Source organism: Lates calcarifer, linkage group LG8 (assembly GCF_001640805.2).
Source record: "Lates calcarifer isolate ASB-BC8 linkage group LG8, TLL_Latcal_v3, whole genome shotgun sequence".
Lineage (NCBI taxonomy): Eukaryota > Metazoa > Chordata > Actinopteri > Centropomidae > Lates > Lates calcarifer.
In genome coordinates, this window is record NC_066840.1 from 1102952 (window position 1) to 1122870 (window position 19919).

The following is a 19919-nucleotide window of genomic DNA, read 5'->3' on the forward strand; positions in this document are numbered from 1 at the left end:
CCTAGACTAGACTGCCCATGCCCTCCCATGACGCAATGAGCTTCTCTCTCTCTCTCTCTCTCTCTCTCTCTCCACCTGCTGCTAGAATTAGAAATGACTTAGCAGTTAATACTTTAATTATCACTACTATCATTACTACTGCTGTATTACTGGCATCATCTTACATTTTATATGGAACCCATGTTATGCTATGTTCTTCTCTCGCTATTCTCAATGCTGTTATTATCCTCTAGAATATACAGGATTGTTAATGCATAATTTATGGGTTAGTGAGGAAATAAAAACATAGACAGGCTGTGGAGATGTGTAAAATAAAGGGACTGTAAAACACTGTAAAACAAACAATGTAAAACACCAAGAGCACCCACAAGTCAGTAGAAATACAATTAATAACCACATAGGTCTGAACTCCCCCCCCCCCCCCCCCCTTCTCTCTCTCTCTCTCACACACACACACACACACACACACATATCTTCAGTCAATGTGAGCTTTGCATATTTTTTTCCTGGAATGTTGAGCAGCTTTTAAGAACATTGGACCATTGCTGTTGTCTCTAGCACCAGGACTTTACTAAAGCCATAACACAAGCATACAGCCCATAATGCTGTAGCAATGTCAGACACAATTCACCATATTGTTAAATGTTGGCTGCAGTCACTCAAGTATCACAAGAAAAGATGAGTGGAGGGAACATGGAGTGAATAATCTCTACCGTGTGAGTGGAGAACCACTACACTGCATTCACACACATGTTCACTGCATGTCTTATGGTCGTTGTGGTTTGTGAGCATCTCACCACAGTGTCACTGTCCAAACATACATATCCCAATTAACTCAGAGAAATAAAAAGTAAAGTCAAGTCAAGTCAATTTTATTTATATAGCACCAATTCACATGTACATATAGAGCAGGTCTAGACTGTACTCTTTATCTTATAAAATTTACAAAGAGAGACCCAACAGATCCACCATGAGCAGCACTAGGAGACAGTGGCAAGGAAAAACTTTAAGAGGCAGAAACCTCGAGCAGAACCAGACTCAGGGTGGGCACTCAGGGGAAAGAAAACATTGCAAAATAAGTAAGTAAGTAATAATATTAATATTAATATTAATAATAATAATAATAATTGCTATAGGAATAATAATGACAGAAGAGTAAAACATTAATAGCAACAGTACCATAAACACTAATACATTTTAAATCTTACATACATTTTAAATTGTGGGAGCAGCAGTAGACTCTACAGCTCCGGAGGCAGAACCCTGCAGTAAGAGACAGTAGAAGAAAGAGAGAGAGAGAGAGAGAGAGAGAGAGAGAGAGAGAGAGAGAGAGAGAGAGAGAAGCACAGCCTGGGCACTGATGTGCTTGAGGGCAGAAACACACAGTTAGAGTGATGCAGCGATATTAAGACTGTTTATAGTAATCTCATCTGCAGGACATCATGGACAACATTTACTAACTACTAAGCTTAACTGATGCATTGAGACTGACCCAACCTGCTGAAGGTAGAGTGGTAACCAGTGAAGCCTGAAATACGAAACAGAATAAAATGCTAACTGAAAGTTAAGGCATCAAGATGAGTTTTTAGTTTGGATTTAAAGGCCTCAACTGAGTCAGTAGGAGCACTTTAAAATCTGACCTAACATGAACAGGGAGCCAATGAAGGGAGGCTAAAATTGGCGTAATGTGGTCAAACCTTCTCGATTTGGTTAGCATTCTAGCTGCAGCATTCTGAACCATTTGTAGACTTTTAGTGCTAGCATGTGGTAGTCCCGAGAAAAAATATACTTACTATAGATTCAAAGAGATAAAAGACCTTCTGTAATCCCACCCTTGAAATCTGATAGTGTTAGCATGAGCACTGAACTCACTGATAGGCTGCATGCACAGACTCAGAGCTAGATGTCTCAACAAGCACTGGACAGTTTGCAATGAAGGTGAATATTCATAGTCCTCCAAAGGATGGATCACTTACCTGGTATGTAGCAGTGCCCTTCAATACAACAACTTCTCCACCATAGCAAACACAGCACATTGAATGACCTTTTGAAAGCATACATTGCTGCACAGAGGAAGATCCCTTTTAAATGAGATTATTTAATAACCAGTTTAGTAGCTCCATCCTCTTATTCAAACTCCTTTTTCAGCCTCACAAAAGCAAAAGTGTCAAATATTTGTTCCTTACGACACACAGCATGTTGTGGGATGTTATGGAAATTGAGGCTTTTGCATGCTCCAGTAACCAGATTTTTCAGTTTCCTAATCTTGATCATATGTGTAATTTCTTTTCCATAACCACATTGCTTTTCTTTCTTTAACCATGACTAAATTATAGTTACAATGCGCAGATATAGTAGAAAGCTGAAGTTAGTGTTGAAATTACTGTTAAAAAAACTCACTCACCATAGTAGGCTAATGGTTTAGTATCTAGCTGTTATTATTTAACACATCCTCTGTTGGTGTTAACCTGAGGTCTGCTTTTACTCTGCTCTTCATTCACGCTTCCTCTCACTCTCAGTTGTGTCTTTTCTTTTCTTTTTCTATTTAGTGCAGGTAAATTCTTAAGATGATGTTGTTTATTACATGACATTGTTTGTGTTTGTCATTACAATTCAGCTTTTAACACACTTGGCAACATATAATTATTTCTATTATTTTATTGTATGTGTGTGTGTGTGTGTGTGTGTGTGTCTGTGTGTGCCTGCCCTGTGGGTCATGTAGCTTAGTATGATTAATAGGTCTTTAAGTGTGATGGAGTGGCTTTTGGCATTCATTCATATACAGGAGGAGGCTGTCATCTGTGTGTGTGTGTGTGTGTGTGTGTGTGGGTCGGTGGGTGCTTGTCACACTTGAATGTCACCGTATGGAGAAGCTATGCATTTGACCTATGACCTCTAACTATGACTAGAATATCATCCCTCACTGACACACACACCATACACACAACTGCTCACATTCTCAAACACAGATTGATACACTGCAACAGTAAAGATTTTGTATCCGCCTATGTGTGTATTTCTGTCTCCACACACACACACACACACACACACACACACACACTGAGGGTGTCAGTGGTAGGTGTCACTGGGCAGATAATGGTGAGGTGACAGGTTAGGAGCTTGAGGAAGGGTTCGAGAGTTAAGAGGTTCAGTGAGGGGACAGCACTTTGGCTGATTGGTTATGGTCCCATGGGATGCACTGAGACATGACATCATACTGTCCTGAGGCATTCTGAGAGAGGGAAAATGAGGAAGGGTGAGAGAGAAATGGTGAAGGTCAGAGGGTCATAAAAAGGAACACTGAATGGCGACAACAACACCATCTGCATGAGGTCAACATCTCATTATCATCAAGCATCCTGTTGAAATTTACAGTTTACACTTGAGCTTTTTTTTTTTTTTTAGCTTTATTAAAAAAGGTACATGACTTAGGCTAATTAACAGTTTTAAGCACAACACTCTAATTCTAGTCACACTGAGTTTCAGATCATGTTCAGATTATTTGGATGCCACCAGCTACTTTCCAGTTTTATTGTGAGTGAAAGTCAAAATGGAAGAAAATGTCGAACATTTTATGTTTATTTTTTATATGCATGGTTCTGTTTTATAAATCTCAGTCATTGTGGAACTGGGCTTATTTTAACTCCCAGTTTTAGGATCTTATGCCTCATCAGTGAGGTTCTCCTACAGTGCTCGAGCAGCCTGTTATACATGGACCACTACACACTGTGGCTACTTATAGCACCTGTATTATTTACTTACAACATATGTGTATAAACCATATGCAATATCTCAATCATCATCATTAAATATGAGAAAGATTTAGTTTATAGTGTTTCACAATAGAGGAAAAGATGGAGAGGACTTAAATACAGAAAAATAATGTGACAAATGATGCCTTTAAAACAAGTTACAGTTGATCGCACAAAATTAGGATTAAATTTAGTCAAATGTGCCTTTGATGGACACTGTACTAATGTGCAGACAGGACGGCATCAGTTCTCTCAGCTCACACTCTGAAAGAAAGCAAGTCATTCTCCAAAATACTGAAGTATACTGTTCACCAATAAACAACCTAGAGTTACACAATAATGCTGACATTACAGGACCCACAAGCACGATGTCATTAATATAACAGCAAACAGGACAAAAGTTTGTTATTATCTACATTTAATCTGGTTCATGTCCAGTAATGTAATAGTAATTACCTCTGTAATTCTGTGTTTTTGTCTGAAGACTGCTTTACTCCCATTTAAAAAGCTGGAGAAGCATTTCTGATATTTTATTACCTTCATTTTCGCTGTAAATCTACTCCTGTCCACTGTTGCTGTGGAACATCTGAACACGAAGTACATCACCTCTAACTTACAGTATGAATCGTAAAAAATGAAGTGTTTGCCTCAGTTTTACGACAGTGTGTGGAGAGAGTGAGGAAATCTGTGTGATTTATTGGGGAGTGAAAGGATAACGTGGAGCGGGGGAAAGAAAGAGGTTGCTATCTCTCCTCATCACTACACACTGCTTAGAGTCACAATGGATAATGGCTTCAGAAGAGATGGAGGATGGATAAATGAATGGGTAAAGGGAGGGCGGTGGTTTGACCTTGCAACCACAATGTCCTGAGTTTGAATCAGCTGCGGGACCTTTGTCACAGCACTCCTCTCTCTCTGATTCCGTCCTCCAGGTCTCTATCCATCAAAAAATGTTTTTCTTTCACATTTTGCTGTAGTGTAGACATGATTTCTACTTTATCTACAAATCAATAACAATTGTATTCCCTATCATTGTACACACAGTACCTCATAACCACAAAAAGCTGTTCATACCCCCTGCAGCAGTGGTGCTTAACAATGGAACTGTTGTTGGTCTTTCAGTCAGCAGTCCATCCAGTACTTATCTGCTGATTTCACACTTATCTGCTCATTTCTGTGTGTTTCCAAGAGTTCGGGAGTACTACTGCGTATGTGGAGCTGAGTGAAATTTGAGAAATGTCCTCATGTGATGTCACTTGAGTCAGAGGACTACAAGTGTGAAAAATAATCAAATCTGGGGGTGTAGAATTAGAGAGAAATGAGCTTACCAGACCTCTGTAGCCTGCTCCTCATCTCAGCTGCAGGCTGCAGGATACATCAGCTGCTGCCAGCCCAACACACCTGAACCTCTGATAGGTCTATGGCCATGCAGCAGGTACACTCTGCTGCATGAAGAATGGAGTCAAAAACAAAAAATCATCCAGTGAGCAGTGGTTCTGTGGAGGGAAATACCTTGTTGATGAGAGAGGTCAGAGGTCATGGTCAGACTGGTTGGAGCTGACAGAAAGGCTACAGTAACTCAGATAACCACTCTTACAACTGTGGTGAACAGAAGAACATCAGAGTGAACAACACCTCCAACCTTGAGGTGGATGGATTACAACAGCGTCAGACCACATCAGGATGAATCCATGCAGCCAACCTGCCTTATGTCAACAGTCACTTTGGGCCCTTAATACCAGTCAGTCATGGTTTGAATGTCACAGTCTGAGTATTGTTGCTGAACATGTTCATCCCTTTATGGCCACAGTTCACCATCTTCTAATGGATAATTCCAGCAGGATAATGCTCCATGTCACAAAGCTAAAGTCTCAAACTGGTTTCATGAACATGACAGTCCAGTAGAATTAGGATGTGGTAGAACAGGAGATTGGCTGTTTTGAGAGAAAAGAGTGGAGCTACCCAGTATTAGTATAGTGTGCCTATTAAAGTGCTCAGTGAGTGTATATGAAGGTGTTTTCATTTTCCATTGCATTGTACAATCAACATTTTCCTCTTAATGACAAGTTCAAGCAGAAATCTTGAATTTTTGTTACTCTCTTTATGTTGCTCTTTCTCTTTTTGTCTGCCTGTCTCACTCACTGTTTCTCTCTGCTATGGTCTCTCTCTCTGTATGTTTTATCAAACTGTGTCACACATTTTACACCTGCTGTTTGCAGATGTTCATTTTCTGATTAACTTTACTCTGCTGCATCTCACTATTTCCTGAGACCAAACATACAGTCTTCGGTGGTGTGATTTTTTTCCATCTTATCACCATAAAAACCCAGTGTGGTCCTTCAGTAGATACACAGTAAATAGTACCCCCCCTTGTCTTTTGCCCTGCAAATAACCAAAATCTGCTTATTAGGCTTCCCTGTCACCTGCTGCTTCACTACATTAACAGCCAAATCAACAAGTCTCCTATTCATGCAATCTTCATGCTTCCTGGTTGCAAATAAATTTACAATTTAATGTTTCAGTTTTGTAATGAATGCATTTAACTGATTGAATTTAGAGAAGTTAGTAAATTAAATTTGAAAACTAATACTGGCAGGAGCAGAGTGTCGACCATGATAAATCCAACAGTCTGTGCTCTGACTGTCAGTGAACCTGCAGTCAGTTAGAAGTAATGGTACAGTTGAGGACAAAATTATTAGCCCCCCTATGAAATTTAAGTTTTTTCAAAAATTTTCCCAAGTGTTTTTTTAACAGAGCAAGGAATCTTCAACATAGCATTTCTAAACATACTAGTTTTCTTTAGAAAGCATAAATTATTTCTATTTGCACACAGTTACAGAACTATTTAAGAAAAAACAAAATTGCCAGGGTCAGTATTATTAGCGTCCTTAAGAACTGACCTTTTTATTGAGCCATGGCACAAACCACTGTTGTGCAATTACAAAAAACAAAAGAAATCAGTTTAGACTTGATAAAATTGTTGATGCTCACAAAGCAGGAGAAGGATATACAAAGTTATCACAGTGTCAAGAACTGGAGTGAGAAGTATCATCAAGAAATTCAAGGAGAGTCACACCATACAGAACAAGCCTGGCAGAGGTAGGAAGTGAAAGATTTCAAAGACCCTAGAAAGAAAACTAGTGAGAGACCTGTCTAAAGACCCCAGAACAACTGCCAAGACACTAGTGAATAACCCAAAGAACACTGTCCCCACAGTGAAACACGGTGGAGGGAGTATTATGCTGTGGGGATGCTTCAGTGCGTCTGGAACTAGGAATCTCATCAAGGTGGAAGAAATCATGAAGAAAGAAGGGTATGTAAAGATTTTGAAAGAAAACCTTAAGAAGTCAGTAGAAAAACTGGGTCTGGGTCATCGCTTTGTCTTCCGACACGACAACGACCCAAACATACATCGCTCTTGGTGAAGAGCTACTTCCAGAAGACCAAAGTGAATGTTACTGACTGGCCTGCACAAAGCCCTGACTTGAATCCCATTGAAAATCTGTGTGGTGAACTGAAGATGAAGGTCCATGCCAGAGGGTCATCAAATCTGGAGGAGCCTGAGAGATTTGCCAAAGAAGAATGGGCTGGGATTCCTCAGACTTGTTGAAAACTACAACAACAATAAGACTGCAGGCTGTTATCCAGCAAAAAGGATACACAACTGACTATTAGCATCAAGGGGGCTAATAATTTTGACCCTGGTAGTTTTTAGTTTTTGTGGAATAATTTTGTTTCTGTGTGCAAAGTAAAATAATGTAAGCATCCAAAATAATAGGATGTTTGAAAAAGCTGTGTTAAAAATAATTTGCTCTGTTTAACAGCACTTGGGAAAACAATGAAATTCTCATAGGGGTTATTAATTTCATCCTTATCTGTACCTCAGAAAAGGTTAAATGTTTGGCTACTGCAGGACTGAGTGGGTATGTGGAGTGGAAGTGTAAGGTATAAAAAGTAGGTGTTTGCCTTTCTACTCACAGCTCAACCTACCTAGCCAAATTAAAGACATTGTGACATAACAGCAATACATTCATACATTCATGCTAGATTTCCATTAACCAATCAACTCTCAGCAGGATCCATAAATCAGTGCATTACTTTTAACCCTGAAAGAAATCAGGGCTGTTTGTCACATCTCATGGCCTTTATCATCAGATATAGTTTACTCAGTTGTCACTGAAAGTCTATAAATACACATCATCAATATAATTGATACATCCATCCTCTCTGTATGAGGTTCTCTAGGCAAACTGCACAACATAATGCTCACCTGTTCCAGTTCACACTTGCCTTGTTTTCTCTGTAGAGAAGAAAAGAAAGTATCCAGAGTATCCAGTAGTGTTACACAAGTAGCATAACGTCTTTTGTATGTGGGTGAGCTGGTGACTGGAGCAGTGTAACTGTGAAAGTAGCAGTGTATGTACAGTTAAGCTATTTGCCAGTGAATAAATGCCGCAACTCTCAAGATCCATGCAAATTTCCCATGTCTTACTGACCACCTGCTGATCAAAGTGAAGGGGATTAGCCCCAAAGTCAGTGACAACACAAAATTCTCCCCAGTGCGTCCCAGCGACGGTCTGGAGGCTGAACCAGGTTAACACATCAATGCACCCCACACTAACTTTTTACTGTAAGTGTTGAAATCCTCGTCCCCTTGATTACATAAAAAAATCAGGGTTTGGTGTACTGACCAATTACTGTACATATATATCCACCTAGACCTGTGTCACACATGTTTTTGTGACCACCTGCAGGTGAACACTTGCGATTGCACCATGGAGTAGAAGCAGCAGTGTGTTGAAGTCAGCGAGGATTTCCGTCAACAAGACCAAAATGACCCAACCTTCATGTCGAGGATCACTACTGTAATAAGAGTTGGGTCTACAGCTACAACTCAGAGACAAAGGCTGGTGGTGCGTCAGGTCAGGAGTGAACATGTTGTTTTCTTTGATATTTGTGGAGTTGTCCCCCACTGTCAGATGATGCTAAGTTCTACTGCACTGTTCTGCACAAAGAAAGCACTTTGAAGGGAATGGCAGCCATATTTAAATCAGGTATAGTTTTTGCGGTTATAGGTCATATAGTGTTCATATAGTGTGTTCATGTATCTGAATACTTCCCTACTTACAGAGTGTAGTGGCCTCAGAAAGAAGGGGAGGGTGTCCTTGTCTGTGGGCCAAGAACAGGAAAAAATACTTCTTGGAAATGATCAAGAAAGACGGTGTTGTGGTAAACTGTTGTACTGTTGTGAAATCTTTCCTGTCCTCCAGAGAAGTGTGATACCATATTAGGAGATAATCTGGCCTAAAGTTAAGAGTGACGAGGTTTACTGTAACTAGAGACCAATGAATGTCTTTAGTATTAATAAAAGATCTTTAACCTTTGACCCCTTATCTTAAAGATTTTTATTCTACTACAGTCATGTAGTGTATAAGATAAAGTGTTACCAGTAGTTAGTTTCCAGTCCAATGAGTGGTATACCTGTACTGACATAAGGCTACTTTGCAGACAACCACACCCATGTATGGGCTGTAAACTTGGCACAGGTCATGTTCACCATAAGAGTAACTGGTTTCATTCACAATAGCAGCATAAAAATCTACACAGAGAGTTTTTCTCAAGTTAATCTAAAGAACTGAATTTTAACTGAAACTTTAACTGAAAAATGAAAATGAAAGAATACTCATGGTGGTCAGAGTTTCATAAACAAACAGCAAGATCAGTCAGTTTCTATGTGTTTACATGATGCTGTGTACTGAATGTGTCATGGACCTTTTCCTTTTTTATTACTGTGGAATTTCTCCACACACAGTATACAAAACTGGTGAGTGTGTTCATCTCTCTCTCTCTCTCTGTGTTTGTGTGTGTGACCCAGCTGCCGCTGAGCTGCCCTCCCCCAATTCTCTGAGGACACTTGACCAAGAGAGTCATTTGTCTCTCAGTGTCTCTCTATCTCTCTCACGTTGTACATGTTGTCATATATTCTCTCTCTTCCCCTTTATCCCTCCTTCTCTGTATCTTCTGTCTTTGTCTCTGTGTCCATATGACCCTGTAGATCTTTCTTTCTCCCTCTCTGTCTATCCCAGTATTCCTCTCTCTCCATGTCTCTCTCTTTTTCTCACAACTCTCTTTTTCTGCTTTTCTCTTAATCTCGCTGTTTCTCATCTGCCATACATCACCTCTTTCTCTTTATTACTGTTTCTTCTCTTTTTCTCCGTGAACCCTAATGCTCTTTATCAGTTCACTTTCAAACCAGTCTGAAACTATGATTAATGAAAAAAAAAAAACAGGGATCTAGGTTCCAGTGAGGTGTATTTGAAGTAAGTGTCTTCACTGTAAAGATTTTCGGAGGGCAGCTGGGATTTATACAGTGGAGCCCTTTATCATCCACCTGCCTTCATTCATAAGGCTGGACTGCCACCTTGTGGCGATTGACACAACATAACTTGAGATCTCCAATTTCTTTGAGAAATAAAGAAAACAAATAGTAATGGATTTATCTCAGGGTAAAAGGGAGGGAGGGCACAGAAGTGACAGAGCCTGCAGACAGAGATGCGGGTATACTGGTCAGAGGAAAGTGACAACACAACATAAGTCTTTTACAAAGAAAGTATTGACTGTACAATACAAACACAGCAGGAGCTCAAACAGGGGTAGAGTGGATCTGTCTGTCAGCCTGGTGCTAAATCAATAAGAGAACAGCCTGTCTCTGAAGTGGTGGAAAGTAACTGATTACATCAACTCAATAACTTGATTACTTACATTATTTACATTTTACTAGATTCTTACATATTGATGTATTTGTATCAATAATCCAATAATATCATAATATAATAGAGTCTAGTGATGTATTACTCACAGGGACCATTTTCTTCATCGTGAACATTATGTTTGAATGTGAAGCCTAGGACTGTGGGTGAAACATGGACCCAGTTATATACTTTATACTTTATACTGTGTTTTTAAAGCAGATTTTTTTAAATCACTTTTTAAAATTACAATGTTTTTTCCTCATACAGTTACAACTGTGCCCTCAAAATAATGGTTGGAGTGATGTGGAGCACTTTTAGATTGGGTGTAATATTTTGCTGGTTCAAAAGGTGAAAATGTGTCAGTGATAAATTCTTCTGCATGCTGGGCTTGATAGTTTTTATTGACCTTTACTTTTGCTCTTACAGTAATATATAAAAGAGCTTAGTTGTCATTAACTCCAGTTATCTTAACATCACCTGATTCACAGCAGCCTCTCTGCTCAGGTAATCATTCCTCGTGTGTGTGCGTGTGTGTGTGTGTGTGTGTGTGTGTGTGTGTGTGTGTGTGCGCTCTGGGCAGAGAGGGCAGAAAAGGAGTGTGATGTGTAGTATGTGTAGATATGTAGTGGCTGTTGATATCAAGGCAGGCTGCCAATAATAAATGTACAGGGAACATTGGACCTGACCTGAGGATGGGGGCATATTTGAAAGTTGTACTGTTCTCCTACACTGTAAACAAAAAAACAAACAAAAAAAAAAAATCATTTTTAAACACTTAAACACTTCCACTTTCTGTTTTACAAATAAGATTTTGTAAAATCTATGATTTGTATATTAAAGAAATTAATAATTAATATTATTTTACAAATAATATTTTGTAAAATCATGTGGAAAAAGTGTTATTATTTATATGCTAATCATTTAGAACATGACAAAACTGTAAAAGATATTTACAGCAGTATCCGTATTATTTTTTTAAGTGAAGATGTTTTTTTGGTTTGTTTGTTTTTTTGTCTATTTGTTTGTTTTTACAATGTTTAACCATAAAATTACATCAATTTACAAAATTATTGAATTATTAAAAGTTTTTTAAAGATATTTTCTGATTTTCAAAAGAAAAAAATTGTAGTAAATATACTGACTGCATAATTACTTTTAAGAATTGTTTAAATATGATACATTTTTATTAATCATCTACTGTGTAATAACAATTGAATGATATTGTGGTGTGTTAGGGAGAAGGTGGGTGGAACTTCCCAGCATACTTTGAGACAGTGTGGTTGTTGATATAATTTTTTGTTAAATTGTGTTTTAAGTTATTAAAGCTGTCACTTGTCAGTAGTGTTATGGTTATCTCTACAGTGTTTTTGGTCATTTACAGTTGCTGTTGTTAAGATTTATTTGGCAGCATGAGTGAAGTTACAATCCCCCAGTAATACCTCAATAATCCACTGCTTATGTTTACTTTTGACTATTTGGATGAAGGAAGTTCCTAGTTGGAGTATGAAAAAATCACATGAATTGATTGATACTTTCTTAGATATAAAGATTTTTAACAGGTAATTTGTACTAACTTTACTAGCATTTCTGTACAGGAGCGACTTTGTCACATTAAACTATTCTGGTAATTCATTTCTTTAATATACAAATCGTAGTATATTTATGGTATTTTAGCAGTATTCTTTAGGCAATAATCTGTAACTTAACATTATATGTCTATCATTTTAAGATGGTTACTACTTTATATGTGATATTTCTGTTGTTTTTTTTTTTTTTTATGTTTTTTTTTTACATCATTTATTCATTAAATGACAATACTTTAGTTGGTAGAGAAAGCTCTAACTGTAAAATAACAGCTGTGTATTTGTGGTACAACCAGTAACTGTTATCATACAGTTTTTGAATGTCACAGTATTCTACCATATATTAACATGTTTTTCCTCGCACCACTGTTGCCATATTTTCACACTGTTTTTTATGATGTTACGATTGTAATATAAAAAATAAGATTTAGTCTCAAAAATGGTCACAAATGTGACTAAAAGGATTTTTTAAACAACATTTAATACAGGCAATGACTTTATTACAGGATAGCAATGTCTTTTAGCAATGTCAGTAAGAATAAGGCAAACACAATCACCAAACACTGACATTGTTATTTCCTGCAGTATGTTCATTGGCATTCTGAAGACATGTTCAGCTCATCATTGACTGAACTCTGTCTCTCTGCCTTTTGGTTTCTTTGCTGCCTCAGGTAATGGTGTCATTTTTGTGCCAGCTGATGAAAAATTCTATGCAAATATTATTGTTAATCCACTGTGTGTTGAATTTTTTGTTACACTGTAGTTGGATTGTCCTTGTTTTCCTCATTGATGAAAGAAATATGAACAAATTTCAGTATTCCCATGTCAATAAAGAGTTTTTACATAGGCAGCCATCTGCAGGAGACTGCACACATGCACAATATATTCTAATGAGTTTTGAAATTTGCTTATACTTAAATACTAGGCTAGAGAAAGACCAAGAGCACAGTGCTCATCATCCAGTAACAGCCAGGTTTTCATTCTAAAAAGATCCCCGACCATTTTAATGCAAATCTTCACAAAGTGCAAATGTGTAAATCCATCAGTACAGTTACTACACAATTTGTCTAAACCTGTCAAAAAAACTTATGCTTTTATTTTGAAGGCAAACTTCACAATTCCAGGAAAGGATCTAACAGCGGTGAACTTGACACAATGTGTTTACTTCCCCCTTCTCCAGGGAAACCAACCAGTATACACAGGCAGTGAATGTAAAGAGTTATATACAGACAGACAGGCAGACAGACAGGCAGATAGATAGATAGATAGATAGATAGATAGATAGATAGATAGATAGATAGAGAGAGAGAGAGAGAGAGAGAGAGAGAGAGAGATACTGACACTGACAGCCTTCAAATAGTCCTTAACTGCTACATATCAACCACAGGTATGTTTAAACCTATATGTACAGTATGTGTGTTAAGTCTATGTCTAAGTTTAATAAACATTTATACAGGATTACACATTGATCAACCAGTTACAAAAGCTTGAGTGTGTGTGTGTGTGTGTGTGTGTTACCAGTGTGTGAAGATGCCATCAGGTGAGGGAAAGAGTGACATGGATCGTCTGGGTGTCTTTAAAGAAATGAGCTACATCTCTATAGGAGACAAGTACATTTCACCCACCAACCGTAAGCATAACATCTGTTCATTCCTCTGTCTGATTATTTTACACATACATGCCTTTATTTGATATAAAAAAAAAAAAAAAAAAAACAACTGGGCCACTGAATTTTTAAGAGCACTAAGAATCTAATGTACAGGATTAGATGATAATTAGATGATGACTTCTGTCCCTTTTGTATCGTACAGAAACACTGTATAAGAGACTTCATTATTCCAAAGCTTTTTCCAGCTCTGAGAGCTGTAAACATGGTTTCTACTTTCCAGCTGTAATTTATATTAATGCTTTGAAGAGTCCCCAGGAGTGTCTCACTAAAACATCTAGTGCAATAATAAGTCATATGCTTAGTTGAAAAAAAAAAAAAAAAATGTCTTTTTAATAATTTTCAGTGCCTTTTATTTGAGTGATGGAACAAATGAGAATCTACCACTAATCTATCTACCATCTACTGATACCACTGTATCTAGGTAAACTTGTTTGTGTGATATAGATTTGCTCCCCCTCTAATGTTGACACAAACATCAACCAGTGTAACTGCATGTTTTACCTGTGTTCTTGCACAATAAAAACATTGTTGCTTAAATGTTTTGGGGTTTTTTTTGCAAATCCAGGTCCGTTCAATGAGTCGGCCTATCGTAGCCGGCAGATGCAGGTGGGCTTCGCCAGACAACGATGTGCTCAGCAGAGCGGATTCTTCGACAAGTCCTTCAAACGGATTTTTGAACGTGAAGCATTAAATGACCCGCTGAAACTGGTCCGACAGAACCGCATCCAGCAGGCCAAGAAGAACCTGAGCAAGGCCTTCCTTCCCTGTAATGGTGTCAAGAACCCGTGAGAACACACACACACACACTCACTCACCTATACTAGGCCCCTAGATGCTGTTATCTTCATTACACTATAAAAAAATAGAATAAATAAAATGGCTGGCTAAATGCACCTCAGCTGAAGCTGCTGTTTTACTGTAAATATGGCCTTGCAAGTGTTTCTATTTAGACAAAAATCTATGTTGTATTTCTCACTCTTTCTCACTGTTACTGTACATAATCTCTGTTCACCTTCAGCTGTGGTTCAGGTAGTTACTATGGGACTCTGTCGGGACCAGTTGAAGCCATGAGTCCTCTGTTGGTCGCTCGGAAAGCTCATCGCTCACCTGGACGCAACATCATCACCTCACCTCCCAAGAAAGGCAGTGGTTACAGGTTCCTGGCAAGAACTGTCTCACATGTTGCTTATAACCACTCACCAGATATAGTTTAACTTCCATTCTCCTCCGTACCTCTGTTATCATTACATTAGACTTTAATTGCATTTTTACAAAAACCTCGGGTCCCTGTTTTAGCCCACTTACTAGTGACCAGTGAACTCATAAACTAAATCTGAGTTGTTCTGGATGGGTAAATCTGCTTTTAATGTGTAGTTATCACAGTGTAGTGCAGCAGTGGAAAGAGTTAAAGCAAGAGGCCAGTCAGTGTAACTGAGAAGGCACAAGTGGTCATTAACTCTGTTGGGCTCTGAGTTCAAGTGGTTTAGCAGTTTTCATGTACAGAAAACAACTCATCTACAGTTCAGCATTACTCTGGAATTTGTTGCACCTGATTCCAGCAGTTTGAACTGCTCACTGTCACTAAGTTCAGCAGATCTTACCTGCTCAACCCAAGTTACGTTGCACCAGAGCAGGTGTTCAGGGCTCAGAGAGGCGATGACAGAGGCTCCATTCTCCCTGTTACAAATCAGTGAAACACTAAAATGATTTTGAAGCTGTTGTTTTTGAAATAGTTACATTTCATCTGTTTAGAATCATTAATGAGATCACTGGAGAAAGACTTGACAGTATTCGATGTAGTATCTTAATAATCTTAGATGTATGCATTACCATTTATTCTTTATCATATTAATGCCCTGTGCAAAGATACTATGACTGACTCATTACAGTAACAAAGTGACATTTTTATTTTGTGCAGCTGAGGTAAATACCATTTTATCTTCTGCAGCTATCCCAATGTAACACTATCCAAAACTGAGCTGTATGCCTCAGACCCCTATGATGGAGCCAAAGAAGTACTGAAGGTAACATTCAAAGGAAAATTCCAGTTTATTACAGCTCAGCTCTTATTTGCTCTTTCAGTTTTATCCATCATTTCTGTTAGTTATAATAACATTTTGTACTCACCACAGTAACATCATGCTGAGATATGGAAACAGAGATCTCTAAAAAGATGATCAGATGGGGCAACAAATATGGAGCAGTCAGATGATCAGACAGGTTATAAACAAGACAACAGTTATCCAAACTCACTTCTCCCTTTACTAGTTGCTCAAGGACAGGTGTTTTATTTGTTTCAACACCCTCTCAAAGTAGGCTACTCATCAACAAGCTTGCAGGCCTACCAGAAAAGAAGCCTATCTTTGGCTGCCTCTGCCTGTCACCTAACCTGCAGGTCAACATGCTCCCTTGCCTTAAAAATAGCCCATGGAGAGTCTCACTGACATGTACTGCCATGTTTGAGACAGGAACCTCACCTGAGACCCAAAGATACCCAAACAGGCCAACCTGAGTGTGAATGTTTTGACCCTCAAACCTACAGAAACATATTGCTGCCACATCATAAAAAGATAACTTAATGCAAAACTGCTGTTGGGTTTGAACCTAGCAGAGAAGTTAATTTAAAACCTGTATGCTCTCCTTACCACTCAAATTGAATAAAGATGCTGATGCTTCCCTCAGGCCTCAGAAATTAAAAAAGTAAGACTCCAGTTGCAATAAACCAGAATCTCCTGTAATTACTTCTCACATTTTCTAGATAAACTGGATTTTGCTAGCTCAGAACAATAGGTTCACAATGCTTATATAAAAGATGGCATAATTAATTTTGCCTCCTTGAGTGGATGATCTGATCGTGGCATTCAGATGATTCACAAATTCATTGATTTTTCTATGAAATTTCTGTGTGTTCAGACTTTTAAACCATTAAAAACATTTTTAACGTCACCTCTTGTTTAACTTTAAGTTTAAATTTAAATGTGTTTGTATGTGTGTATGATTCAGAAAGAGGCAGCATCCAATCGCTCCAAGTTAAGAGATGGTCCCTTCAAGCTCAACCTTCACCCCAGAGATTATTTTCAAGACAATCCATACCGCAGTGACAAGCCTCTCTCACCAGCACAAAAGCGTCCCCTACTTGCACAGAAAGTCTCTCCTGCTCCATTCAAACCCCCGTCCCCCGGCAAGCGGGTGACTATCTGTCTGCACTACTGTATTAGAAATTCTGTTACATGTTTCATATATATTAGTCTGTTTTCTATATTGAACCATTTCTCTGCATGTTTCTATGAATGTATTTTGTGTTAGATTGGAGGAATGAAAGCAGGGACGTTTGACACTTACCCCTCACATTCTGCTGATCCATTCATCATTCGCCGTTCCAAACCAACCAATCAAGAGCCAATCTTTCGCCCACCTCCTGGTCCTAAGAGCACACCTGTCAGGAGTATCATCACAGCCAATGTTAACAGGTTTGATCCCTGTCTCTCTCATTCACTTTCCCTCTCTCACCTACCCTTTCTTCTGTGGTTTGTGAGGCGACCCAAGCCACCCTGTGTAGATAAGGAAAGGTCCAAAGTGTCGTCCCAGACAGACAGGAGAGTGAGACTTTTGGACTGTTTCATTGAGGTAGGTCACGGGCGAAGCTCCGTTTGGACTTGCATGAACTTTTTTTTTGCAGCTATGAGCCTGCAGAAACAAGCTGAAAACATTAACGCAGTCTTTAACATACATCATCTCATGATGCACCTGGACACATCACATGGTTCTTGGGGTCATTGGGTTTTTCAGGCCTGTCATCATTAGACACCCTCACCCAGACGGCCCAGTTGGGTTTGATCCAGCCCCAGTTGTGTCCTGGTAGAACTACCCCTCCTGTCCTCTCCCAATCCATAGCTGCCTTTAAACCACCTCTGCTGCCCTGGTGTCCAACTTTTCAATCCCAACTCAGTGGACTCACACCTCACTTGCTACCCGTTGCTTTGGCAGTCTTCTCGTAGTTCAGCATATTTTGCCCTCTGCCTCTTGCTGGCCTCCTTGATGTGGTCATCCAAGGGAACAGTGAGTTCTAAGAAAATGATCTTTCCTGGAGACTTCAGATCAGAACCATGTCTGGCCTGAGTGTTGTGTTGTTTCTAGGAACTTCAGTTGCTTCCTCAGTTTGACTTTCAGCTCCAAGTCTTGTGCTGTTGCTAACAGGCCACAGGAGGTGGTCCTTGCAGCTGGTGTTGGCCTCTCCTCCTCCCTGATGAAGAGAATGGGTCTTTTTTGGGTGTTAAGCCAGACAGGCAAAGGCAAAATATTTTTTCATTTTCTTTTTGTTCCTTAAATGAAAACATAAGAGACATCAGCAAAAAGTCAGCAAAAAGTCTGCAAAATAAATTTGGATTGTCTTTGAATTTCATCTTTACATCCTGCGTTCTGTTGTTTTCTTCCTTGGTATTTCAGGAGTGTGCACTCGGCAAACTACACCTCAGCCATCCCAGCTGTGATGACATTCTGACTACATGCTGCACCAACACTAACAGTGTACTATATGAGTTATTGCTTTATCATCACAATCCAGAGTCTTACTGATACAATACTTTTAAAAAGTTTTATTCCAACATGAAGATGATGCTGCTGTCTGCCTGTTCCTGTTTCTTTTCTTTTTGTGTATATTTGTAATGTTCTGGAAGGATGTTATACATGCAGTAATAAACACAAGCACAAATAAAGTTTAGCAGAGTTATTTGTGTCTCCAGTTCAAGAAGTAAGTAACAAGATGCTTTCATTATGTGGTTTTATGGAAAGCAAAAAATGGCTCCTGATCATCAGTACAGCATGTCTATGTCTACAGCAGAGGATCTGTACGATGGTCCACTGCAGGCTGTAAAATGAACTGACTCTGAGCATCAGTACAAATCCACACTGGAACTCGTTATATGAAAATGACTTTATTAAAAACAAAAAGCCAGGGGATATAATGGTTCCTACACAACTTCAGCTACCAAAGGACATATTGATAAGTATGGATTTTGATGATACCAGGATAAATATAGGAACACCATGCTAATACTGGGTAGGCATTGGTTCCACAAATATAATTTTCAATGCTCACTGTTAACCATGAACCTTGAAAATTCTGAGCCGGCCTTAACCTTGAAATTTAAAAATAATTCTTTGTCAGTACTTGCTCAGTTAAAGTTAACAAGGGCTCAGGTTCAGTTCTTTGATTCAAACAATTATCAGCATAGATATTTGGCATTTTGACGCCTATCGGCATCAGCCTTTTTTTTAATCTGACGGCTGAGATCAATTTAAAACTGGATTATTTTGGCTCTGATGCAGCCGTGCCTCTCTGTCTGCAGTCACTACTCTGTCTCCAGCATTGTCCCACCCACAGCACCATCTGATTGGTTACACACAGAGCCACGACACGGGTAACAGCCAATCATCAGTGAAAGTTGTGCATGCACAGTGCTCACACACACTGCAGAGAAAAAGTTTTGCTGGATGGAGAAGCTCCAGAGAGCAGATATATGTTTCTTTATTCACTGTGGAAAACTTTAGGGAGCTAGTTATTTGATTAGTTTTCATTTAACTTTCTAAGACATGCTGCTGAGCCTGGGAGCTCCCTGCACTTTATGTTAGAATTTTAAAACAAAGATGTCTATTGTCTAAGATAAAAAAAACCTTTAACATGTTGCAAATCTGAAAAGCTGTTTAATAAACATATGCTTAAAGGCATTTAAACAAAGTTAAGTGTTGGAGTTTGTATTATTCAAAATGTTGACGCCAATATTTTCACTTTTACTGCAAATGAATATCGGCTCCAAATATCAGTTATCAGCCTCCTTGACTACTAATAATTGGTATCGGTATTGGCCCTGAAAAAAACATATCGGTCTGTCTCTAATTTATCTTTCTGTTGTTTTTACATGTTTTTCACAGAAAATAAGATGAAGGCCAGTTTCAGGCAGAAAACATTTATACATACCATTTTTCTTCTTGTAAAAATTTAAAATGGGTCAATTTGACCTGAATACCATACAAGGGTTAAGAAGAGGATACAATTTGAGCCAATACATTTAATTTTGAATTCTCCCTTTGTTAGAATTTTGTTATTAACAATGAATAAATAATTATAATCAGTTTTCCTTTAGAATGTCAAATCTATCTGCAG

The 19919-nt window shown here is 38.6% G+C and overlaps 1 protein-coding gene across 1 annotated transcript; it reads left to right on the plus strand.

Moving 5' to 3' along the window:
• The first annotated feature begins 13196 nt into the window (after nt 1–13196).
• On the plus strand, nt 13197–19471 carry lg8h4orf47 (linkage group 8 C4orf47 homolog). The gene is made up of 8 exons (XM_018694362.2): nt 13197–13474; nt 13609–13717; nt 14322–14541; nt 14775–14912; nt 15705–15780; nt 16760–16945; nt 17063–17226; nt 18203–19471. Exons 2-8 carry the CDS (start codon nt 13618–13620, stop codon nt 18255–18257), a joined length of 939 nt encoding a protein of 312 aa, XP_018549878.1. The 5' UTR covers nt 13197–13474; nt 13609–13617; the 3' UTR covers nt 18258–19471.
• The last annotated feature ends 448 nt before the right edge of the window (nt 19472–19919 follow it).

Excerpts from the sequence above, each read along its gene's own strand:
- lg8h4orf47 (XM_018694362.2), top strand. The coding sequence starts at position 13,618 with ATGCCATCAGGTGAGGGAAAGAGTGACATGGATCGTCTGGGTGTCTTT. Across the intron at positions 14,542-14,774 it reads TGTAATGGTGTCAAGAACCC|CTGTGGTTCAGGTAGTTACT; the intron begins GTGAGAACACAC and ends GTTCACCTTCAG. Across the intron at positions 17,227-18,202 it reads ATCACAGCCAATGTTAACAG|GAGTGTGCACTCGGCAAACT; the intron begins GTTTGATCCCTG and ends TTGGTATTTCAG.